Consider the following 18584-nt stretch of genomic DNA (forward strand, 5'->3'; position numbering starts at 1 on the left):
GGTGTTTTTTGCATTGAAATAAGACTGAAAAAGAGGGGGTCGTCTTATATTCGCGGTCTAGTCATTATACCCATTCACGACGCTAGATGGCGCCAGATATCATTGAAGCGATGTTCTGTCATGACAGATCTCAGCTTCTCTCAAGTTTAACCAGTTTGCATTATTTTATTGCAATGTTTTTCCTTATTCAGATTTGTTTTAAGACTACAGTTACAGTAAGACTTCACTTTGATGGTTAATGCAGTTATTGCATCTTTGTTGTTTTATCATAATAGATTGGTTTATTTACATTTCAAAAAGCTCTTCATTTACGAATGTGATTGCACTTTAGTTTACGTATTTAAATGTTCAGATATTAAGATTTGAATGAGGCAAAATAACATGCTTTTTCTCTCAAATATATTGTTATAATCATTCGTTCGGATGTACTGTAATTATTTTCTGTATAAAAATTAATTTAGTGTTCATAAAGTCTTTTTTCAAACTTGTGTCTTGAAAAAGAGGGGGTCGTCTTATAATCAGGGCCGTCTTATATTCGGGCCAATACGGTATATAATATTGATAGCCTTCCAATGAATACCATTTATCTAGCATAAGTAAAAAATATTTAGAAGTTCTGATTCCTCATTACCGGTCATTTTCTCCACATTGTCGATCCACTGATTCTTCATGGTCTCGAAATGTTCGTAGGCAGCTTGGTTGCCTGGGTTTCTCAGCAGGATCCTGGCAGCAGACACCACCTGCAAGGAGAACCCAGCCGTGGATTTGAAAGTGTGAAAAATATTCCCAGGAGCCAAAAAGTATGCTGTACCTGCGGCGTTAAATCTCTGGTGGACTTGACAGCCGCCTGGATGCCCTCCACAGTGCTCTTGTTGGCCGTGCCCACAGCAGCCGCTTTCTCCGCTGTGGCGCCAAGCCTGTTGGCGTGGTTCTCAAAATTGGCGGCCCGCTCGTCAAAAACCTGCACAGCATCCAGTTTTGACAGTTACTCCAACAGGAAATACAAACGGGATATTGATAAACAACGTGTGCTGACCTCATCCCTGTTGGGCGCATCCAGGGGGGCGGTAGCAGCCACCGCTAATAGCTTAATGGGTGTGGTGGTATCGCTGAAGATATCAGAAACTTCTTGAGTCATCGCTGCTTGCATTTTACCTTTGAGGTCCTGTGAAGTGTGTGCAGATGTTTTCTATTACTCAGCAACCACAACATTACAACTTCAACTGCTAACAAAGTGCACGTGCTGAATTTTTTTTTTTTTTTTTTTAAATACACTCATATTTTCCATTTTAAATGGATAGACAACACTTTAATTAAAAACGTTAAAAAAAAAAAAAAAAGCCAGTTTTTCCAGGAATTGACTGTCTGACATGGGAGGAGACATTTTATTAATCCTGGCACTATTTTAGTCAATGAAATGCAAGTGTACCAAATTGCCCTCCATTACTTGTGATGTCATTAATATTCATTATTAGGGCTGGAGCTATCAGTTATTTTAGTAGTCGATTAATTGTTGAACTAGTTAGTTGAATAATCGAGTAATCAGAAAAGGGAGATCAAAAATTAAAATACCTGAGCTGAGCCTCAAACAGTATAGAAAATAAATACATGAGGATCTAAGTACAACAAAAGAACAATTGGCTAATTTACATAGCAAAAGTCCCCTAGCTTGAATGCTAACCCTAACACTAAAATGCTAACTTTTTTCCCCCCATACAATGCTCTCAAAAAATGGTTCAAACACATATTCCCACAAAAACAGCTAATTACACCAATAAACTAAATTGCGAACTTATGTTGGTCTTAACAAGGAGCAGCCCGATTCAGCCATGTGAAATATGTAATGTCATATTCACTGTTGCCGCTAAAGGGCAGTGTATCCACCCACATCAATAAAACTAAATGCAAACACTTTCAAAACAAACCATTACAACGCCACTTTAATTAAACAACTACTCGAAGCAGCAAAGTTTAATTCGAATCTTTTTTCTAATCGAATTACTCGACTTAATCGATAAATCGTTGCAGCACTACTCGTTATCACATGCACCTGTGCTCTAGGCTATCAGCGTGTATAAATGACGTCACAAAATGGCTGCCCTCATGTGCAGTGATTTTTTTTGTGTGTTTAAATATTATTTTCTCCATTTACAGAGGTTCAAAAAAATTCTCTATTTGCATATTTGAATATCTGTATTTTACAAGAAGGTCATTTACATTAAGGCTAGGTTCAGACCACGGGTCATAATGCACGAATCCGATTTTTTTGTGTTTTTCCGACTCGAGTGAAGCATTAAGTTGACGGTCTGAATGGGACAAGTTGCATCAAAGTGGACCATTTCAAATCCAATCTGTGCCATTTTCGTATGTGATTTCAATCCGATCCACGCCACATTTTTCCAGAATGTGGCGGCAGTCTGAACTGTCAAATCTCCCAAATCGGAATTCATGCAGCAATTACGTCAGCAAAGAGCGACAGCGGCACGAAAGTTGGCAGCAATGTAGCTGTTCATTAGCGTTAGCGCCTAGCTTTTACTATGCAGGAGGGGGATTTAACCACTATCATAAAAAATACTTAAGACTAATAAGGTTCAGTTTCTTACTGTGCGCCAAATAAACAATATTTCAGTATTGCTTACATTGCCGAATCGGACCAAAATGACTCACACACATAAGGCTTGTGTGTGTGTCATGCGCACACAGTGCGTAGTTATTTGTTTTGACGCTTGTTCACATGCGGGTCAGTCTGCTCAGCGTGTGTCGGACTGCGAATTAGTGCGCATGCGTTATACTTGAACGGGCTCAATGGACAAAGGCAGTTTGAACGGGCACGCCAGAAAAACAGATATGACCAAAAAAATCGGAATTTTGCTTACCTGCACTATGAACCTAGCCTAGTTGACGGTCTGAATGGGACAAGGTGCATAGAAGTGGAGGACCATTTCAAATCCGATCTGGGTCACTTTCGCATGTGGTTTAAATCTGATCTGGGCCACATTTTTCCAGAATGTGGCAGCGGTCTGAACTGTCAAGTCTTCCAAATCGGAATTCATGCAGCAATTACGTCAGCAAAGAGCAAGTGCGGCAGGCAGGATATGCATGAGCGTTAGCGCCTAGCTTGAATTTGGCTTTTACGCAGGAGGTGGGCTTGACCACAGGCATTAGAAAAATAAAATGAAGAAAAGATAAGCCTGGTAATGCTTTTCTTTATGTGCACAAATAAGCAATATTTTAGTGCTGCATTAATCGATTACCTCGAGTATTCGATTAGAAAAAATATTCGAAATACATTTTATTGCTTCGAGTATTCGTTTCATTAAAGTGGCGTTGTAATGGTTTATTTTGAAAAGTGTTTGCGTTTAGTTTTATTGATTAGGGTGGATATACTCCCCTCTGGTCTGCCTCATTTCACATGGCTGAATCCAACTGCTCCTAGTTAAGCGCAACATAAGTTTTTGTTTGAGCTAATGTTTTTTTAATGCATTCGTAATTTTGTTTATCGATATATTTAGCCGTTTTTTGTGGGAATATGTGTTTGAACCTTTTGTTAAGAGCATTGTTAAAAAAATTTTTGGGGGAATTATACATTAAAACATTTTATAGCATTAAAGCTAGCGGACTTTTGCTTTGTAAGTTAGCCAATTGTTCTTTTGTTGTACATACTGTAGAGCCTCATTTTTTTAGGCTCAGCTCAGGTATTTTAATTTTTCATGTTCCTTATCCGATTACTCGATTATTCGAACTAACTAGTTCATCAATTAATCGACTACTAAAATAATCGATAGCTGCAGCCCTACATTATTTCAGTATTGCTTACATGGCCGAGTCGGGGCAAACCGACGCACACGCATAAGGTTTATGTGTGCATGCATTCTATCAATCCATATAAACTTTGAATATAAGACTAAACGGGGATTATTAATGTCTGTTATTAGTGTCCTCTTTTTGGAAATCAAAATATGATCACCCTGGAATGTCATACAGCTATCATGTGTAGTCATTTGTTTTGATGCTTCATACGGGTCAGTTTGCTCAGCGCGTGTCGGACTGCGAATTAGTGCGCATGCGTAATACTTGAACAGACTCAATGGCCAAAGGCTGTTTAAACGGGCACACCAAAAACAGAATTGTGCATTTAGACCTGCAGTATGAACCTAGCTTAAAAGTGTTGTGAATCCCTTCAACATAAAAAAAAAAATGTAATTTTACAGATAGTCAGCAGGGGGTGTTATCTGACAGTCAATAACTGCTTACTGACTCCTGGTTCCAGTATTCTGAGTTGTTGAGAGTACTCATACTTTTAGGGCCTCCTGTAGCTCTTGAGCGATTGCACGCGCTTGAGGAGAGTCGCCCTCGCCACGAGCTGCCAGGTCAGCCAACTTCGCCATGAGCTGCTCCACCTGCTCGCATTTTCCCAGCAGCTCTTGCCTGTAGGGGCCGGGCAGGGCGTTGGCCAGCCTGCGACCCTCGGCCACCAGCCCTCGGATTGCCGCCTGGCCTGAAGATGTAAGAGATCACAGTGAGACTGGTCACTATATTTGAGGAATTAGGGTAGGAATGGAAGATAGAAAAAAATAAGGTACGGACCCACGCCATTGTCATCAATGGAGGGGTTATCAATCCAGCGCTGGGCTTGCTCAATCTTTCCTTCCAAGTGGACATCAGCCTTGGCGGGCCTGCTGTTGGCCACGGCTTTGTTTGTTTTCGATTGCAGATTCTGCAGGGCCGTGGCAATTTGTTTGGCAAAGGCTCTGGCTTCGGGGGTGTCGCCTTTTCCCCTACAGGAGACATCATAATCTGGATTAACTGCATATGAACCAAAAACTCAACATATAATGCACTCCAAGTGTTCTAGTCGAAGACAAACTACTGTTTTATCAATCTCGCCAAAAGAGAAGTCCTTACTGTCTCCTGAGATCCGTCAACTTGGCGGTCATTCCGGCGATTTCACCAATAGAGCGCAGGATGTCGTCCCGTTCTTTGGGGTCCTCGCACATGTCCGCGATCTTCTTGGCTTCCATGAGGAGAGCCTTGATGTTGTCCTCCCCTTCCGGAGCACCATTCGGATCTGCCAGCCAGTTCTGCAAATGCCAGGATTTTTTAAAACCATGTTAATCAAGTCTCCTCTGAGGCCAAATGGTTTCCCGATAAGTACGCGGTAACTTGCCTGAGCGGCATCCATTCTCTTGGCGATGGCCTGCTTGGAGTTGGTCATAGCTTCCAGCTTGTGAGCGGCGTTTGCCACCTTACCGGTCAGGACATCCAGACCTTGGGAGATCTGCTGCGCTTTCTGCATGGCAGCTGGGGACGCGCCTTGACCTCTGGGATGGGACATATGAGTACAGTGTTACAAATGCACGTTTCCTGGAACTTTGTGGTTTTAATTTTGGGTTTTGCTGTAGATTTGTGGTGTTAGTACCTGGCCCTCATCTCAGACACCTGGTCCGTCATCGTACCCAGAGTCTTGGCCGTGCCCAAAATATCCCTCCGTTCCCGCCCTGTGCACAATTCGCCGACTTTGCCGGCTTCATCCAGGATCTGCCGGATGGCCTGCTCGCCTGCGTCACCTGCAGACACGAGACTGGAATCAGCGGATCGGTCTGGAGCGGTCATACAGGTTCTCATGACTTGGCTAACCCGGTGGGGCGTTGGGATCGCGCAGCCAGTTTTTAGCTTGAGCCATCTTGGAGTCGATGAGCCCCAAAGCTCGTTTCATGGCCTCTGTGTCCTTTAGGATTAAACACATAGAAGGAAGAACTCAGTTAACCCCAGATGTTAATGATAACCTTCATAACACCACGTTCATGACATGATGAATGCAATGAACACCAAGCGTTTGTGTTAATCTTAATAGACCTTTTCGGTATTTTCGTCAAAGTAAGGCAGGGTATTTCCGGGTGGCAGAAGGTGAGTGACTAGTGCTGAACTGAACTGAAGACGACGACAAAACCATTTGTGTTTAGGTTTTCTCTGCCAGATATGCATTCTACTTAATTAAATTACCTTTAATTCTCAGGGAACATCTTTTAGCGGTGATACTCCGCATTTCGAACCACAGCAACAGAGACGAGACCTAAAATCACCCTCTGTTTACCCCATTATCAAAATAGCTCTATCCACCATTAGTTGACAAGACAGCTGCCAAAGACTTTGCGCCACGTCTTCCTGTAGGGGGCCGACCCATAGAGCATTGAGGTGGCTTTCACTATTCACTGTGATAAACTCAAACACGCTGCGTTCTTATGCCGAATTTAAGTGGAAATAGGATCAAAGTTTTACTACATACAATCAGGCAGGAGTGTGTCAAGAGTGATTTGGTCGAAGACTCAAGGTACCGTAATTATTATAATTTTTGCACCATGCATGCACTTTGAAAGGTTGTGATTACAATGAAATGAATGGAAAAACTTTAGCTTGAAATATTAACGTAAAATGAATGATAACTGCCCTTTTTTTTTTTTTTTGCTTTTAACCAAGAGTCTAGACTGTTTTATGTTCATGTATACAGAAATTCCGCGATTTGAGCATTTATTTGCAAGAATTTTAAACTTAAAAGCTCTTTGTTTTGTGACGGCCGCCATGCTGGATTGAAAAATACCGTAACTTTGGCTTGAGATATTTACATAAAATGAAGGATGAAATATTTACATAAAATGAAGGATAACTGCCCTTTTTTTGCCTTTAACCAAGAATCTAGACAGTTTAACGTTCATATCTATAGAAATTCCGCAATGTAAGCATTTATTTGTAAGAATATTCTACTTAAAAAGCGCTTTGTTTTGTGACGGCCTGCCATGTTGGATTTTGTATCTCTACACAACAGCGGAATTCAGCCTAAATAAGTTGTGATTGTATGTAGAAAAATTTTAATTTTGCTTTTGTTGAGTAAAATGATGATGGTTCTGCCTGCTTTCCTCAAGTATTAAGTTTCTGATGTGAAAATTGAGTGATTTATTAGATGTTGAAAACTTGCTATTTTGAGCAAAAACCTATATATGTTAAATATTGCTATTGCTCCTGAAAATATAGGTGATTAACCCTGCATTAGCGTAAAATTTGAGAATTTTATAGCAATTTTAAGTTTTGTTATACTTGTATAAAAAAATAATCAGATTTTAATTATGAAACAACTTAGATTTTTTTATTATGTCGGAGCTCATGAAGACTTATTTAAGCCTAAAGGAGGTGTCTGTTTCGGTTTTAGGTCGCTAGCGGCTTTGGTTTTGAAAATATTTGAATTTTAGGTTTTTTAAAATAAGCCCCCTACGGATCGGCCAGAGCCCCTTGCCCCGTCAACTGATAATACAGTCTATGCTCGATCTTGCTCAAATGACAGGAAAGTTTGTTGACCAGTAGTGCCACCCGGAAGTATTCGTGAAAAGGTCTATACTCCAGGAAATAGCAGATCCGATGGGGATGTGTTTAACATATGCTCACATAACTCCACACTCTGTGTTCCAATGATACATTGGAGAGCTGAGATTTTCACACATCGCCATGTTAAACCTCCCCACGGTTCATCTGAGTAAGCAAAATCCATGTACATCGCATGCCGCCTCTGCTGGTGGCCGCCGGCAACAATGAGCGTGTCGTGTTCAGCCAGACGGCGAGTTCTCCTTTAAATGTTGGAGTGGAATCAACAGAGATGGCAGGCCAACTAAAGCGCAGAACAGAGTCTCAATGACTCCGACGTTTGGAGCATGGTTCCTAAAATTCCAACAGCCTATTGACGACGTCTTTTGATTGGCCCACAGGAATGGAACTGAAAAGAATTAACCACAGACTGGAGGCGGGAGTATGACTTAAGCCTAAAGTCTTCAATCCAAAATTAGCTAAGCAAATAGCAAGCAAAATTTGCTACTTAAATTCAACTTGAGTCCACCACGTCTGCCACAAACTGTTACATGCACAGACAGATTGGAAGGACTGAAAAAAACTCACTAACAAAAAAAATCACATCATTAACCATTCCTCAGTCCACACCTCTTTATTAGCATCAATAAACCGTTCCACACACTGGAAAATGATGGCATCACAAAAAGCACAAGACAGCAGAGACACACTCATAAACGTACACACATGCTACTGCACAACCGGTGACAGCAAGAGGTGACGCTTACCTTCTACAGTAGGGGGGAGGTGAAAGGAACAGTAAAATGAAAACAAAAAAAGAAGAACCACATAAATACAAATATTGATCTAGAAACAGATACTCAGAAGGAAAATCCAAACATAAAGAGAGAAAAGTGAATTAAGAACGAGCGCTTGAGAGTGATGGGAGAATAGAGGATACGTATAGCATGCTGAAATTAAATTATACGGACCCAACAGCTATAAAAAAATTTTAAAAATGGTGAATCCTTTTTATCATGGGCGATACATTCCAGGTTATTTTTTTGTCCAGCTGAGCTCAGATTGAATAAAAAATAAGCCATTAGGTGGGTGGGGGAACGTTCCAAATCACTCGCAAAAGGTCAAATTGACAATATTGAGATTATATTAAAAAATAATTCAACCCTTCCACTTACTGGTTGAAAAATATAAAACCATACTTATGGACGCACCTTGTTGGCCCAAGCATCCTCGTCCCAAGACGTGAGCTGCAAAACTCGGATGATCTCAACGATCTCAGCGCTCATTTTCTCGAAAGTGAAGTTTCGGTTCTTCAGGGCTTCCTCTACGCCTTGGCTCCCCGACGTCTTGGTAGTCACAAAGATTTTGATTCCTGAGGGGTAAAGGAATTAAACATCGGTAGAGAATGGCAGATCAATAGCGTGGTCGTTACCTGAGATGAGGATTGGGAGCAGCTCTTTGACTGTGTTCATGGAATTGACGAGCATGACGCGGTGCTCCTGGTGAGTCAACTCCTGTTGCCTCTCATCGATCATCTTGGCCATCTTGGTCATCCCTGGGCATTGAAAAGCACAAGATGACTTGACGTGAGTCACCTGGTATGCAGACTATCCAATGATATCATTTGTTGAACAGAAACTACTATACGTCAGACTCCTTTTGGTCAGGGCCGTAGTGGTGGTGAGTAACCAAATTCAAATGCATGCATTTTTACACATTTTAACACAAGGTAATCAAATGCAACCATTACCATGTTCTCATATTGTGACATAGGGGAAATATCAGTTTAATGTAGGATCGTTGAACCCAAATAGATGAATAAATGGTACAAGGAACTCGTGAACGGATAGAAAGAACATTTTGATAAAGACAGAACAGATACCTGGTCCTAAGTTCTTTGTGTATGTTATAAGGTCCGCCATGGACTCCACCACCTCTGCAACAGTCAGGTATTCCAGGATTCCTTTGCACACCCGGATTATTTTGCGAACCTGCGTTGATGAAGAGAAAGGGCCGTTTAGAACGTCTAATTATTCGGCCATTTCAGTAGCCGGATGAGATGAGATACCTCTGCTTCATCGAAGGTGAGGAGCAGGTCAGAGGTTCCGGAGAGAATACCCCGGGAGCCGTCGATGAGGTAGTCTCGAGCAGGAACCGAGTATGGGTCGGCTTTCAGCATGGAAGCGGCCTTGACCAACTTAGTGCATGCATTTTCAACCCTGTTGAAAACAGACTGATTCAACAGGAGTGTGGACCTTTTTGGTATGTCAGGATTTAGAACACAGACAAAGTTGCTGCTTGCTGAGGAACTCGCAGACCTTCACCCTGGTTGGCTCAGACCCAACCAAGTTAACCTCTTGTCTCTGTCATGAATTGTGAAAACGGACTCCTTCCTGGAGGACATGTATGCCATCTGTGTTAGGCCCACAGTGCCGATTTTCCTGCTCTTGTAACATTTTCCAAGTTCATCAGCCCAACTGAGTGAAGCTGGTTGAAATCAGACTTTTAAAACTCCCACAAATTGTAAAAGGTGTTTTTTTTTAAACATACAGTGGGGCAAATAAGTATTTAGTCAACCACTAATTGTGCAAGTTCTCCCACTTGAAAATATTAGGGAGGCCTGTAATTGTCAACATGGGTAAACCTCAACCATGAGAGACAGAATGTGGGAAAAAAAAACAGAAAACCACATTGTTTGATTTTTAAAGAATTTATTTGCGAATCATGGTGGAAAAATAAGTATTTGGTCAATACCAAAAGTTCATCTCAATACTTTGTTATGTACCCTTTGTTGGCAATAACGGAGGCCAAACGTTTTCTGTAACTCTTCACAAGCTTTTCACACACTGTTGCTGGTATTTTGGCCCATTCCTCATTGCAGATCTCCTCTAGAGCAGTGATGTTTTTGGGGCTGTTGTTGGGCAACACGGACTTTCAACTCCCTCCACAGATTTTCTATGGGGTTGAGATCTGGAGACTGCCTAGGCCACTCCAGGACCTTGAAATGCTTCTTACGAAGCCACTCCTTTGTTGCCCTTGCTGTGTGTTTATGATCCTTGTCATGCTGAAAGACCCAGCCACGTCTCATCTTCAATGCCCTTGCTAATGGAAGGAGATTTTCACTCAAAATCTCTCAATACATGGCCCCATTCATTCTTTCCTTTACACAGATCAGTCGTCCTGGTACCTTTGCAGAAAAACAGCCCCAAAACATGATGTTTCCACCCCCATGCTTCACAGTGGATATGGTGTTGTTCGGATGTAATTCAGTATTTTTTCTCCTCCAAACACGAGAACCTGTGTTTCTACCAAAAAGTTCTATTTTGGTTTCATCTGACCATAACACATTCTCCCAGTCCTCTTCTGGATCATCCAAATGCTCTCGAACCGCAGACGGGCCTGGACGTGTACTGGCTTCAGCAGGGGGGACCCGTCTGGCAGTGCAGGATTTGAGTCCCTGACGGTCCAATGTCTACTAGGTGGTTCTGGGATTTTTGCTCACCGTTCTTGTTATCATTTTGACGCCACAGGGTGAGATGTTGCATGGAGCCCCAGATCGAGGGAAATTATCAGTGGTCTTGTATGTCTTCCATTTTCTAATAATTGCTTCCTCAGTTGATTTCTTTACACCAAGCATTTTACCTACTGCAGATTCAGTCTTCCAGCCTGGTGCAGGTCTACAATTTTGTCTCTGGTGTCCTTCAACAGCTCTTTGGTCTTGGCTATAGCAGAGTCTGGAGTGTGACTGACTGAAGTTGTGGACAGGTGTCTTTTATACAGATGAGTTAAAACAGGTGCCATTAATACAGGTAACGATTGGAGCTTTGTTAGACTTCGTTAGAAGAAGTTAGACCTATTTGACAGCCAGAAATCTTGCTTTTTTTTGTAGGTGACCAAATACTTATTTTCCACTCTAATTTGGAAATAAATTCTTTAAAAATCAAACAATGTGATTTTCTGTTTTAGTTCACATTCTGTCTCTCATGGTTGAGGTTTACCCATGTTGACAATTACAGGCGTCTCTAATCTTTTCAAGTAGGAGAACTTGCACAATTGGTGGTTGACTAAATACTTATTTGCCCAACTATATATTTAAAACTACATCCAGTTTGAAAGTTGTAAGTGATCGAAAAAATTAGAGAACCACCCGGCTAATGTATATTCAGAGCTGACATGTCCTTCAGAGCAACAAGCATCCATTAATCGGACGCCTACAGGTACTATATTTAGGAGAAGGCAGCGCATTCCAACACATGCATTGAAGGATGACGACAGGGTGACGATGTGGCTCGGAGGCGCCAAATGTGTCGGGTGGGACAACCTGCGCATGCCAATGCATTTCATCCCTGACCTTATGCCAGGGGTATGGGGGAGAACTCGGGGGTCTTAAGATATGTCCCTTGGCTATGCCTGCGCTTGGTGACATGCAACAGGCAGCAGCTGAGCACTGCTAAATGATTAAAATGAGCTTCCCAAAACAAACAAAAAGCCGTGATTAAGATGAATAAAAATAGAAAGGGTGGTTCCTCAACTTACAGTACGCAAGAAATGCAGTTTAAAAAAAAACTCAAATGACAAGGCCACATTGTAGAACGCTGTGCACTGTGGCAATGATTTCTGCTTCAGCAGGCAAAGACACAGAGGCACTTAACATGCCGTATCTGACCTTTGCATGGGCAATGTCTATTTCGTTCCAATCCAAGTGACAAAGAGACAACTTACTTGATAAATGCTGGTGGCATGTCCCTTTTCATGATCTGGTCATCTGTGGTTTGGACAGTCTCCTTCCCAACCTGGAAGACGCAAGACCGGTTGAAACAAAAACATATAGGCTTTCCCCGCTTTCCAATCAAAGTCAGCAAAGACCCACTCTGCCCAATGTCTCTGAACGATTAAGTTGAGTAATTATCCTGAGGTATGGGGTATGCTTGAGGGTTTCTTTTCTAGGGTCACAAATCGTAAATCATAAGCCTGTTCTAGATTTACGATCGTAAATCCATATGTGTGTGGTACCTTCTAGCAGTCTGGATGTCCATATAGCACCATGCGGGAGACATCTGGTTTGTGTTAGGAGACTCAACTTGACTAAGTCGCACACCACAAGAACAGTCCTTATCTGTATGTGATCTACATTTGAAAAAGTGACCCTGGTGAGTTCCGCAAATATCTTCTAAACTACATCTCTAGAGTTCTACGGGGTTGAATGTACGAATACTAGGCCCCGGTAGTCATAATGTGTAAAACAGCTGAACGCAAAAATGACTTGCCCTCCCCCACTGTGACCCAAACGCCATGGGGGAAGCAACTCACCCATGTCAAACTGCCATGAGTGAGGGACTACACGCATTCATGCGGGAGAGGGAGGTGGTATGACTGCATCTCTGCCCAACTGGGGGGGTCTACCGGTACCCCTTTTATCCCGTTTCAATTTCTACCATTCTATAATTTTGGCAGGAAACTTATCGGAACAAACGGTGCATCTATTGCTTCTTGTTTTAGAAGCTACCCTTTAGTATCTTGTTATCATGTCCAATATGTCGCATCATTGGAGTTGATCCTCTTGCAAGCAGTGTTGTTAATCTTACTGTAAAAAAGTATTTAATTACAAAAAAAAGTAATTACAGTTACAAATTACTTCTCCCAAAAAGTAATTGCGTTAGTAACTAAGTTACCTCAATGTAAGAGTAATTAGTTACTTGGCAAAGTATCTGGTGATAATTTTCATGTTTGAAAAAAAAAAAAAAAACGTCACACAATGTGAAGTTTAAAGGGTTTTTTGGGACAATTGGCCCTACCCCAATTCTTTGCCCTAAACTAGACACAGGGGTATTGAGGATATTGCGATAACTAGATAGTAACCTTTGCTATGTGTGGAAGTCATTTAATGTTGTGAATCAACCGTTAAAGTTGTTAAAATTGCTCCCTTTATTGCATTAGTACTTTTGACATGAGTAAGTTTTAAAACTATTTCATCATTTAAAGATAGATTTAAATCAAGATTTTGCCGATTTAGGAGCATTTTCGATAAAAAGTAACTTAGGTTCGCTAGGAAGGTTCTCTACAACAGAGCCTTCCGGAGAAGTCTACTGCTTTAAGATGGCGGCTGTTTACTAACGCATCTAGTTCTTTATTAAACATGTTGCTAATGCAGCCGTGTCTGTCATTTGCATCTAGTTCTGTATATATGTGATATCTACCGAAGCATTATGTGGGCATAGTTTGTAGGCTATCGGCTACAGTCAGGTATTATTGGAGCCACCTAGCATAGTAGCATCGCGTTTGCAACCGCGTCACCTTCCCTTGCCTCCTCCCCACTCATGCTCTGCTCTCTCGTCTCCGTGAGTCCGTCTTTCTCAGACTTTTCTCGCGTCAGTCAACCAACATAGTAACGCACGCCTTTCCCGCCTCAGTAACAGTAACGGCGTTGCCAAGATGAGAAAAGAAATTAATTACTAGATTTTAGATCATAGATTATTAGATTATAGATAATTTTTAGATATTAGATGACTCACTACTGAAGAAAATAACGCTGTTATATTCTAACGCCGTTATTAACAACACTGCTTGCAAGTAGTCACCAGGGACTCTGTTGGTCTCCGAAGTGTCAATCATAGAGTTATTTAGCTAAGGGAAAAGATATCTAAAGCTAGTTAACATAACTCAGGGGCAGACTTGTAACACAAGATGCGTTTAGGCACACTCTCACTTCCGATCAAAGTGTTACCGAAAGTAACTCTGCGCCACTGCCACTGTTCCAAATGTCTTAAACTAATATTTGGTTTCAGTTTCCACCAACACTATTCAGTCCAGCTGGTTTGCATATCGGCCAAAAATCTAATCCCATCTTCCTCATCCAAGTGGGCGCAAGAGCCAAATTTGAAGAAAATCCTTTAAGTCGCACCAGATGCTAAGACAGACCAAACATACAATATGTTCGAGGGTATTAAGAAGCAGGACAACACATTAGCAGTTGTCCTAAATTTGCCTTTGTACTGGATTGTTAAGAGAATGCTACAGTATTTATTAGCTGACATCAAGTCCAGACAAGCATTTGACGGAGTGAAAGCGACAGGAACTATCGTTGAGGTAGTCATTATATTTCCTTGCCAAGCCTTTTTCATTTAGTTTGAAGGAATGAGTCAGATCAGTCCAAAATACCAATTCAATTCAGAATGTCATTCTGACATCTTAAACCTCCTCCAAGTACTTTTATTTTTTTGGGCGATTTTATGGAAAAGACACTCCATGTCTCATTGCCACTCCATATTTGTCCTCACCCATTGGACACTCCTACATGGTGCAAATTGACGAGGAAATGCAAGCGGCCAAGTCAGGAAGACCAGGCAGCTGTCAGCCCCCCCCAAACTCAGCTGTGGGGATTGAGAGCCAACTGAGGGAAAGCCCTCTTCCCCTCCACAATGTTCACACCTGCAGGCCAGAATGGAGGAATCACTACATTTGGATGTTGGCTAAATGTGTTGTGAATTCTACCAGACTTTTACTTAATACCACTGCTAACTGTCTGGATTAATATATTTACTAAAGAGGTCCGATCATGTCATTTTCAAAGTATCGGAATCGGCAAAAAAATATCGGTCATGCATTTTTTTAATATATATATATATTTTTAATTAAATCGTTTTCTAATTGTATTTAACGTTACAGACAAAATGTCTTACACTCACCCAGAGTCTTTAGTTTTGGCTTAAAGTAGGGCTATCAAATTTACCGCGTTAACGGCGGTAATTAATTATTTTTTTTAATTAATCACGTTAAAATATTTAACGCAATTAACGCATGCGATGCACGACCTACTCACGCATTGTCGCGTTCAATCTATAATGGCGCCGTTTTACGTATATATACAGCTACAAGGTGGCGTAAATTAAGTAGAGTGAATTTTGGCAGTCTTTGAAGCCTTTTTTTTAATTGGCTAAAGCCTTACCATCCCTCTCTCAACAATTAGAAATATTGTTGGCAGCAATGTGGGGAAGCAAGGTAGTAGTTGATCTTTTTCTTAACACCCTATGTTATTTCCCAACGCAGAGAAGATATATTGGTGCCACTACGCACAGTCATGGTTGCACTTCCCATCATGCAATTGGGCAGAACAGTTAAATGGCTACAGTATCATTTACTGAAAGCTCAAGAACATTTAGTCACAATATACAAAGTCACATTTATCCTTTAAGAATTACAAGTCTTTCTATCCGTGGATCCCTCTCACAGAAAGAATGTTAATAATGTAAATGCCATCTTGAGGATTTATTGTCATGATAAACAAATACAGTACTTATGTACTGTATGTTGAATGTATATATTTGTCCGAGTTTTATTCATTTTTTTTCTTAATGCATTGCCAAAATGTATATGATCGGGAAAAATTATCGGGAATGATTGGAATTGAATCGGGAGCATAAAAAAAGCAATCAGATCGGGAAATATCGGGATCGGCAGATACTCAAACTAAAACGATCGAGAGCAAAAAAACATGATCGGAACAACCCCAATATTTACTGCAGTCATAACAGCACAGACAAAAAAAAATTATCAGCAATACCATGCATTTCAAACAGGGGTGCCCAAATCCAGTCCTCTAGGGCAGGGGTCCCCAACCTTTTTTGCACCACAGAACGGTATTACTTGGGTCTTTTTTTCACGGACCGGTGTTCTAACAAATTTTGCAACCCATCAAAAATGGCAACGATGCGGTTCTGCGCATTCGCTTAACATTAAACATGGTCGCAAATGCAGCGCTTCCAAAGTAAACACTACAAACTTTAAAGAAAGGAATATTAACTTAAGTTTGATCATGGAAGGACATGTAGAAAAGTTCTCCTCAGATACATCCTGCCATGTTAGCTGCACACAACAACTGCACACCGCTCTCTCACCATTAATGACTTCACCTTGTCGTTAAGCATTAATTAAGAAGCCCGCTTCACAAAGATACAATGTTGGTAATTGTAGCAAGGTTTTCAATGCTCTCTTAGCGATGTCAGGATATTCCGGAATGACTTTTATTCAGAACCTCGGTAGAGTTGTTGTCTCAAATGTACGTTTAAAGTCGCTGTCATTTGCGATCCCTACAAGATGATCCTCCTGTTGTACAGACATGCTCGAATCACTCGGTTTATTCACAAACGGGTCACGAATCCACTCCTTCGCAGTTCGTCGGTCTTCGAGGATGTAGGTTCATTTTCTGGCTCGTCAGGTGCCATTTTCGCCGTAAAAAATATCTCCAAAGACATCTGTTTTCCAGTCATCTTCGCTCGTGTGGGGGCAAAATTTTTCTGGGAACAAATGTGCTGCGCCCGCGGCCAAGTAATTATCGTAATTAACGTTATTATCGAGGACAAGCACACATAGATATATTATATACACGAAACAAGATGTACTCCTAGCAGTTCAATCAATGGATTTCTATGACAAAATTCTAATCTATCCTGTAGTATTATATCTAGAGTAGACAGGGATATTGGTGTGTTAATCAGGGGCACACGGTTAATTCGGCCGGAATGCGGTCGTTAATAAATTTTTATTTCTGTGCGGCCCGGTAGCAAATGCACCACGGACCGGTACCGGTCCGCTGCCCGGCAGATGGGGACCCCTGCTCTAGGGCCATTATCCAGCTTGTTTTCTATGTCACCCTTCTCACACACCTGATTCAAATGACCAGCTCATCAGCAAGCGCTGCAGGAGCCTGATATCGATCCTGATTATTTGATTCCTGTGTGTTGGAGGAAGGAGACATGGAAAACAAGCTGGAAAGGGCCTCTCAAGGACCGGAAATGGGCACTCCTGATCTAGAATGTTCACAATAATGAACCCAAGTTACATCTACAACTGTGTTCAGCAGTTTTTCCACACAAAAAAAAACACCTTCACATGAGGCTCAATAAAAGTTCTGCAGTTGATTTGTCTGGCTTGCTTGATTTGCGATGGGTCGTCTTCACCTTGTGCTCGTAAATAGATCGTTGTGTTTGACAGCGTCCGACAGACATGATGAAGGTGTTGACCTTGGGGGGAACAGCCTTAATCACTGCTGATGCAGCATTGGTCAAAGGTTATTTGATATGGAATGAACTCACTGGCTTCTCCTGAACAATACGTCAACTGTGCATAGCACCAACATGGGTACATACTACCATTACTGCTACATCTATGACCATGACTACTACCACTACTACTACTACGAGGACTATCACCTCAATAATAAGCCCTGACACAGACATTATACATCTCGTTAATACAGTCACCAATCTCTCAGGGCACTGACAGCACATTGTCCTCAAACTAGCCGGCATGTGAGAGGCCCATTCTGTCTGAGCCGCCTTTCATTCTGCCGGCACGGTGACGTGCCGTCAACAAAGCCCGTCTGTTCCGAAAAAAGCGGCCACTTCATCTACGCTGTTGCCTCAAGGTTTCCACTCCAGACAATAAAAGAGACTGTAAGGCAGTGACATGCTAAGTGTGAAAACTTCTACTAGTTGTTCATCCTTAATAATTATTGAATTGAATTTAAAACAAACACAAAAAAACATTGAGTTAATGAATGGCATGGATTGATGTATAGAGATTAAAAGTGGAGAAAACTCATTTTTTTCCACACCAAACTCACCCAAACCCAAAAGAATAAAAGAACCGTTCCCACAATTTTATGCTTGGGTGTGAACTGGCAAGATTTAGAGGTAGAGAGGTGTGTCTCGTGACTTGTCCTTCCTGTTCTAAACAGAAGGAAGACTAGGAATCTTTGGCCACAGTATGTGTCCCATCTAGATTCTAACGACCTCAACAAAGAGTGGTTTGTATTCCAGTTTCCATCTGAAGCAGGATGCAAAGTGCCAAATCAATAAAAGGTTTGCATACGGCGGAAAACACAGACAAGACTGAAAAAGCAGTTTCTGCTCTTGCACTCCTCTTTAAAAGAAACTGCTGTATTTTAAGCCAAAACAACTGTTGTGTTTGATGGAACAATATGTCTATATGCTGCCAAAGCAGATTCATGGCACACTAAGCCCCCAAACTATTTTTAATTTGCCCATTTTACCCTGAAAACCCCCGTTTACAGACGTCGCGCAACCGCTTTTGTTTCAACCCAGCCATAAAACGAAGGTAATTAATTATACTTATTATTCAAAATGTCTGCCATTTTTAGCTTAGAATCATTAATTGATGTCTAGTATTTTGTTTAAAAAAAACGACTTTAATAAATTATTCACTCGCATATT

General features: G+C 41.4%; 1 protein-coding gene across 1 annotated transcript in view; it reads right to left on the reverse strand.

The window, feature by feature from the left end:
• The window catches only part of vcla (vinculin a), a 36035-nt gene that overhangs the window by 9264 nt on the left and 8187 nt on the right, over window positions 1-18584 (reverse strand). Inside the window, exons 2-15 of the mRNA XM_057826444.1 lie at window positions 12076-12146; window positions 9422-9572; window positions 9236-9344; window positions 8786-8908; window positions 8565-8725; window positions 5638-5728; window positions 5420-5567; window positions 5168-5321; window positions 4906-5081; window positions 4588-4778; window positions 4299-4498; window positions 1037-1165; window positions 812-961; window positions 632-740 (exon numbers count right to left, since the gene is read on the reverse strand). Of these exons, the coding sequence (XP_057682427.1) occupies window positions 632-740; window positions 812-961; window positions 1037-1165; window positions 4299-4498; window positions 4588-4778; window positions 4906-5081; window positions 5168-5321; window positions 5420-5567; window positions 5638-5728; window positions 8565-8725; window positions 8786-8908; window positions 9236-9344; window positions 9422-9572; window positions 12076-12146 (1963 nt within the window). The remainder of the gene's footprint in view (window positions 1-631; window positions 741-811; window positions 962-1036; window positions 1166-4298; window positions 4499-4587; window positions 4779-4905; window positions 5082-5167; window positions 5322-5419; window positions 5568-5637; window positions 5729-8564; window positions 8726-8785; window positions 8909-9235; window positions 9345-9421; window positions 9573-12075; window positions 12147-18584) is intronic.

This window comes from Corythoichthys intestinalis, chromosome 21 (genome assembly GCF_030265065.1).
Source record: "Corythoichthys intestinalis isolate RoL2023-P3 chromosome 21, ASM3026506v1, whole genome shotgun sequence".
Classification (NCBI taxonomy): domain Eukaryota; kingdom Metazoa; phylum Chordata; class Actinopteri; order Syngnathiformes; family Syngnathidae; genus Corythoichthys; species Corythoichthys intestinalis.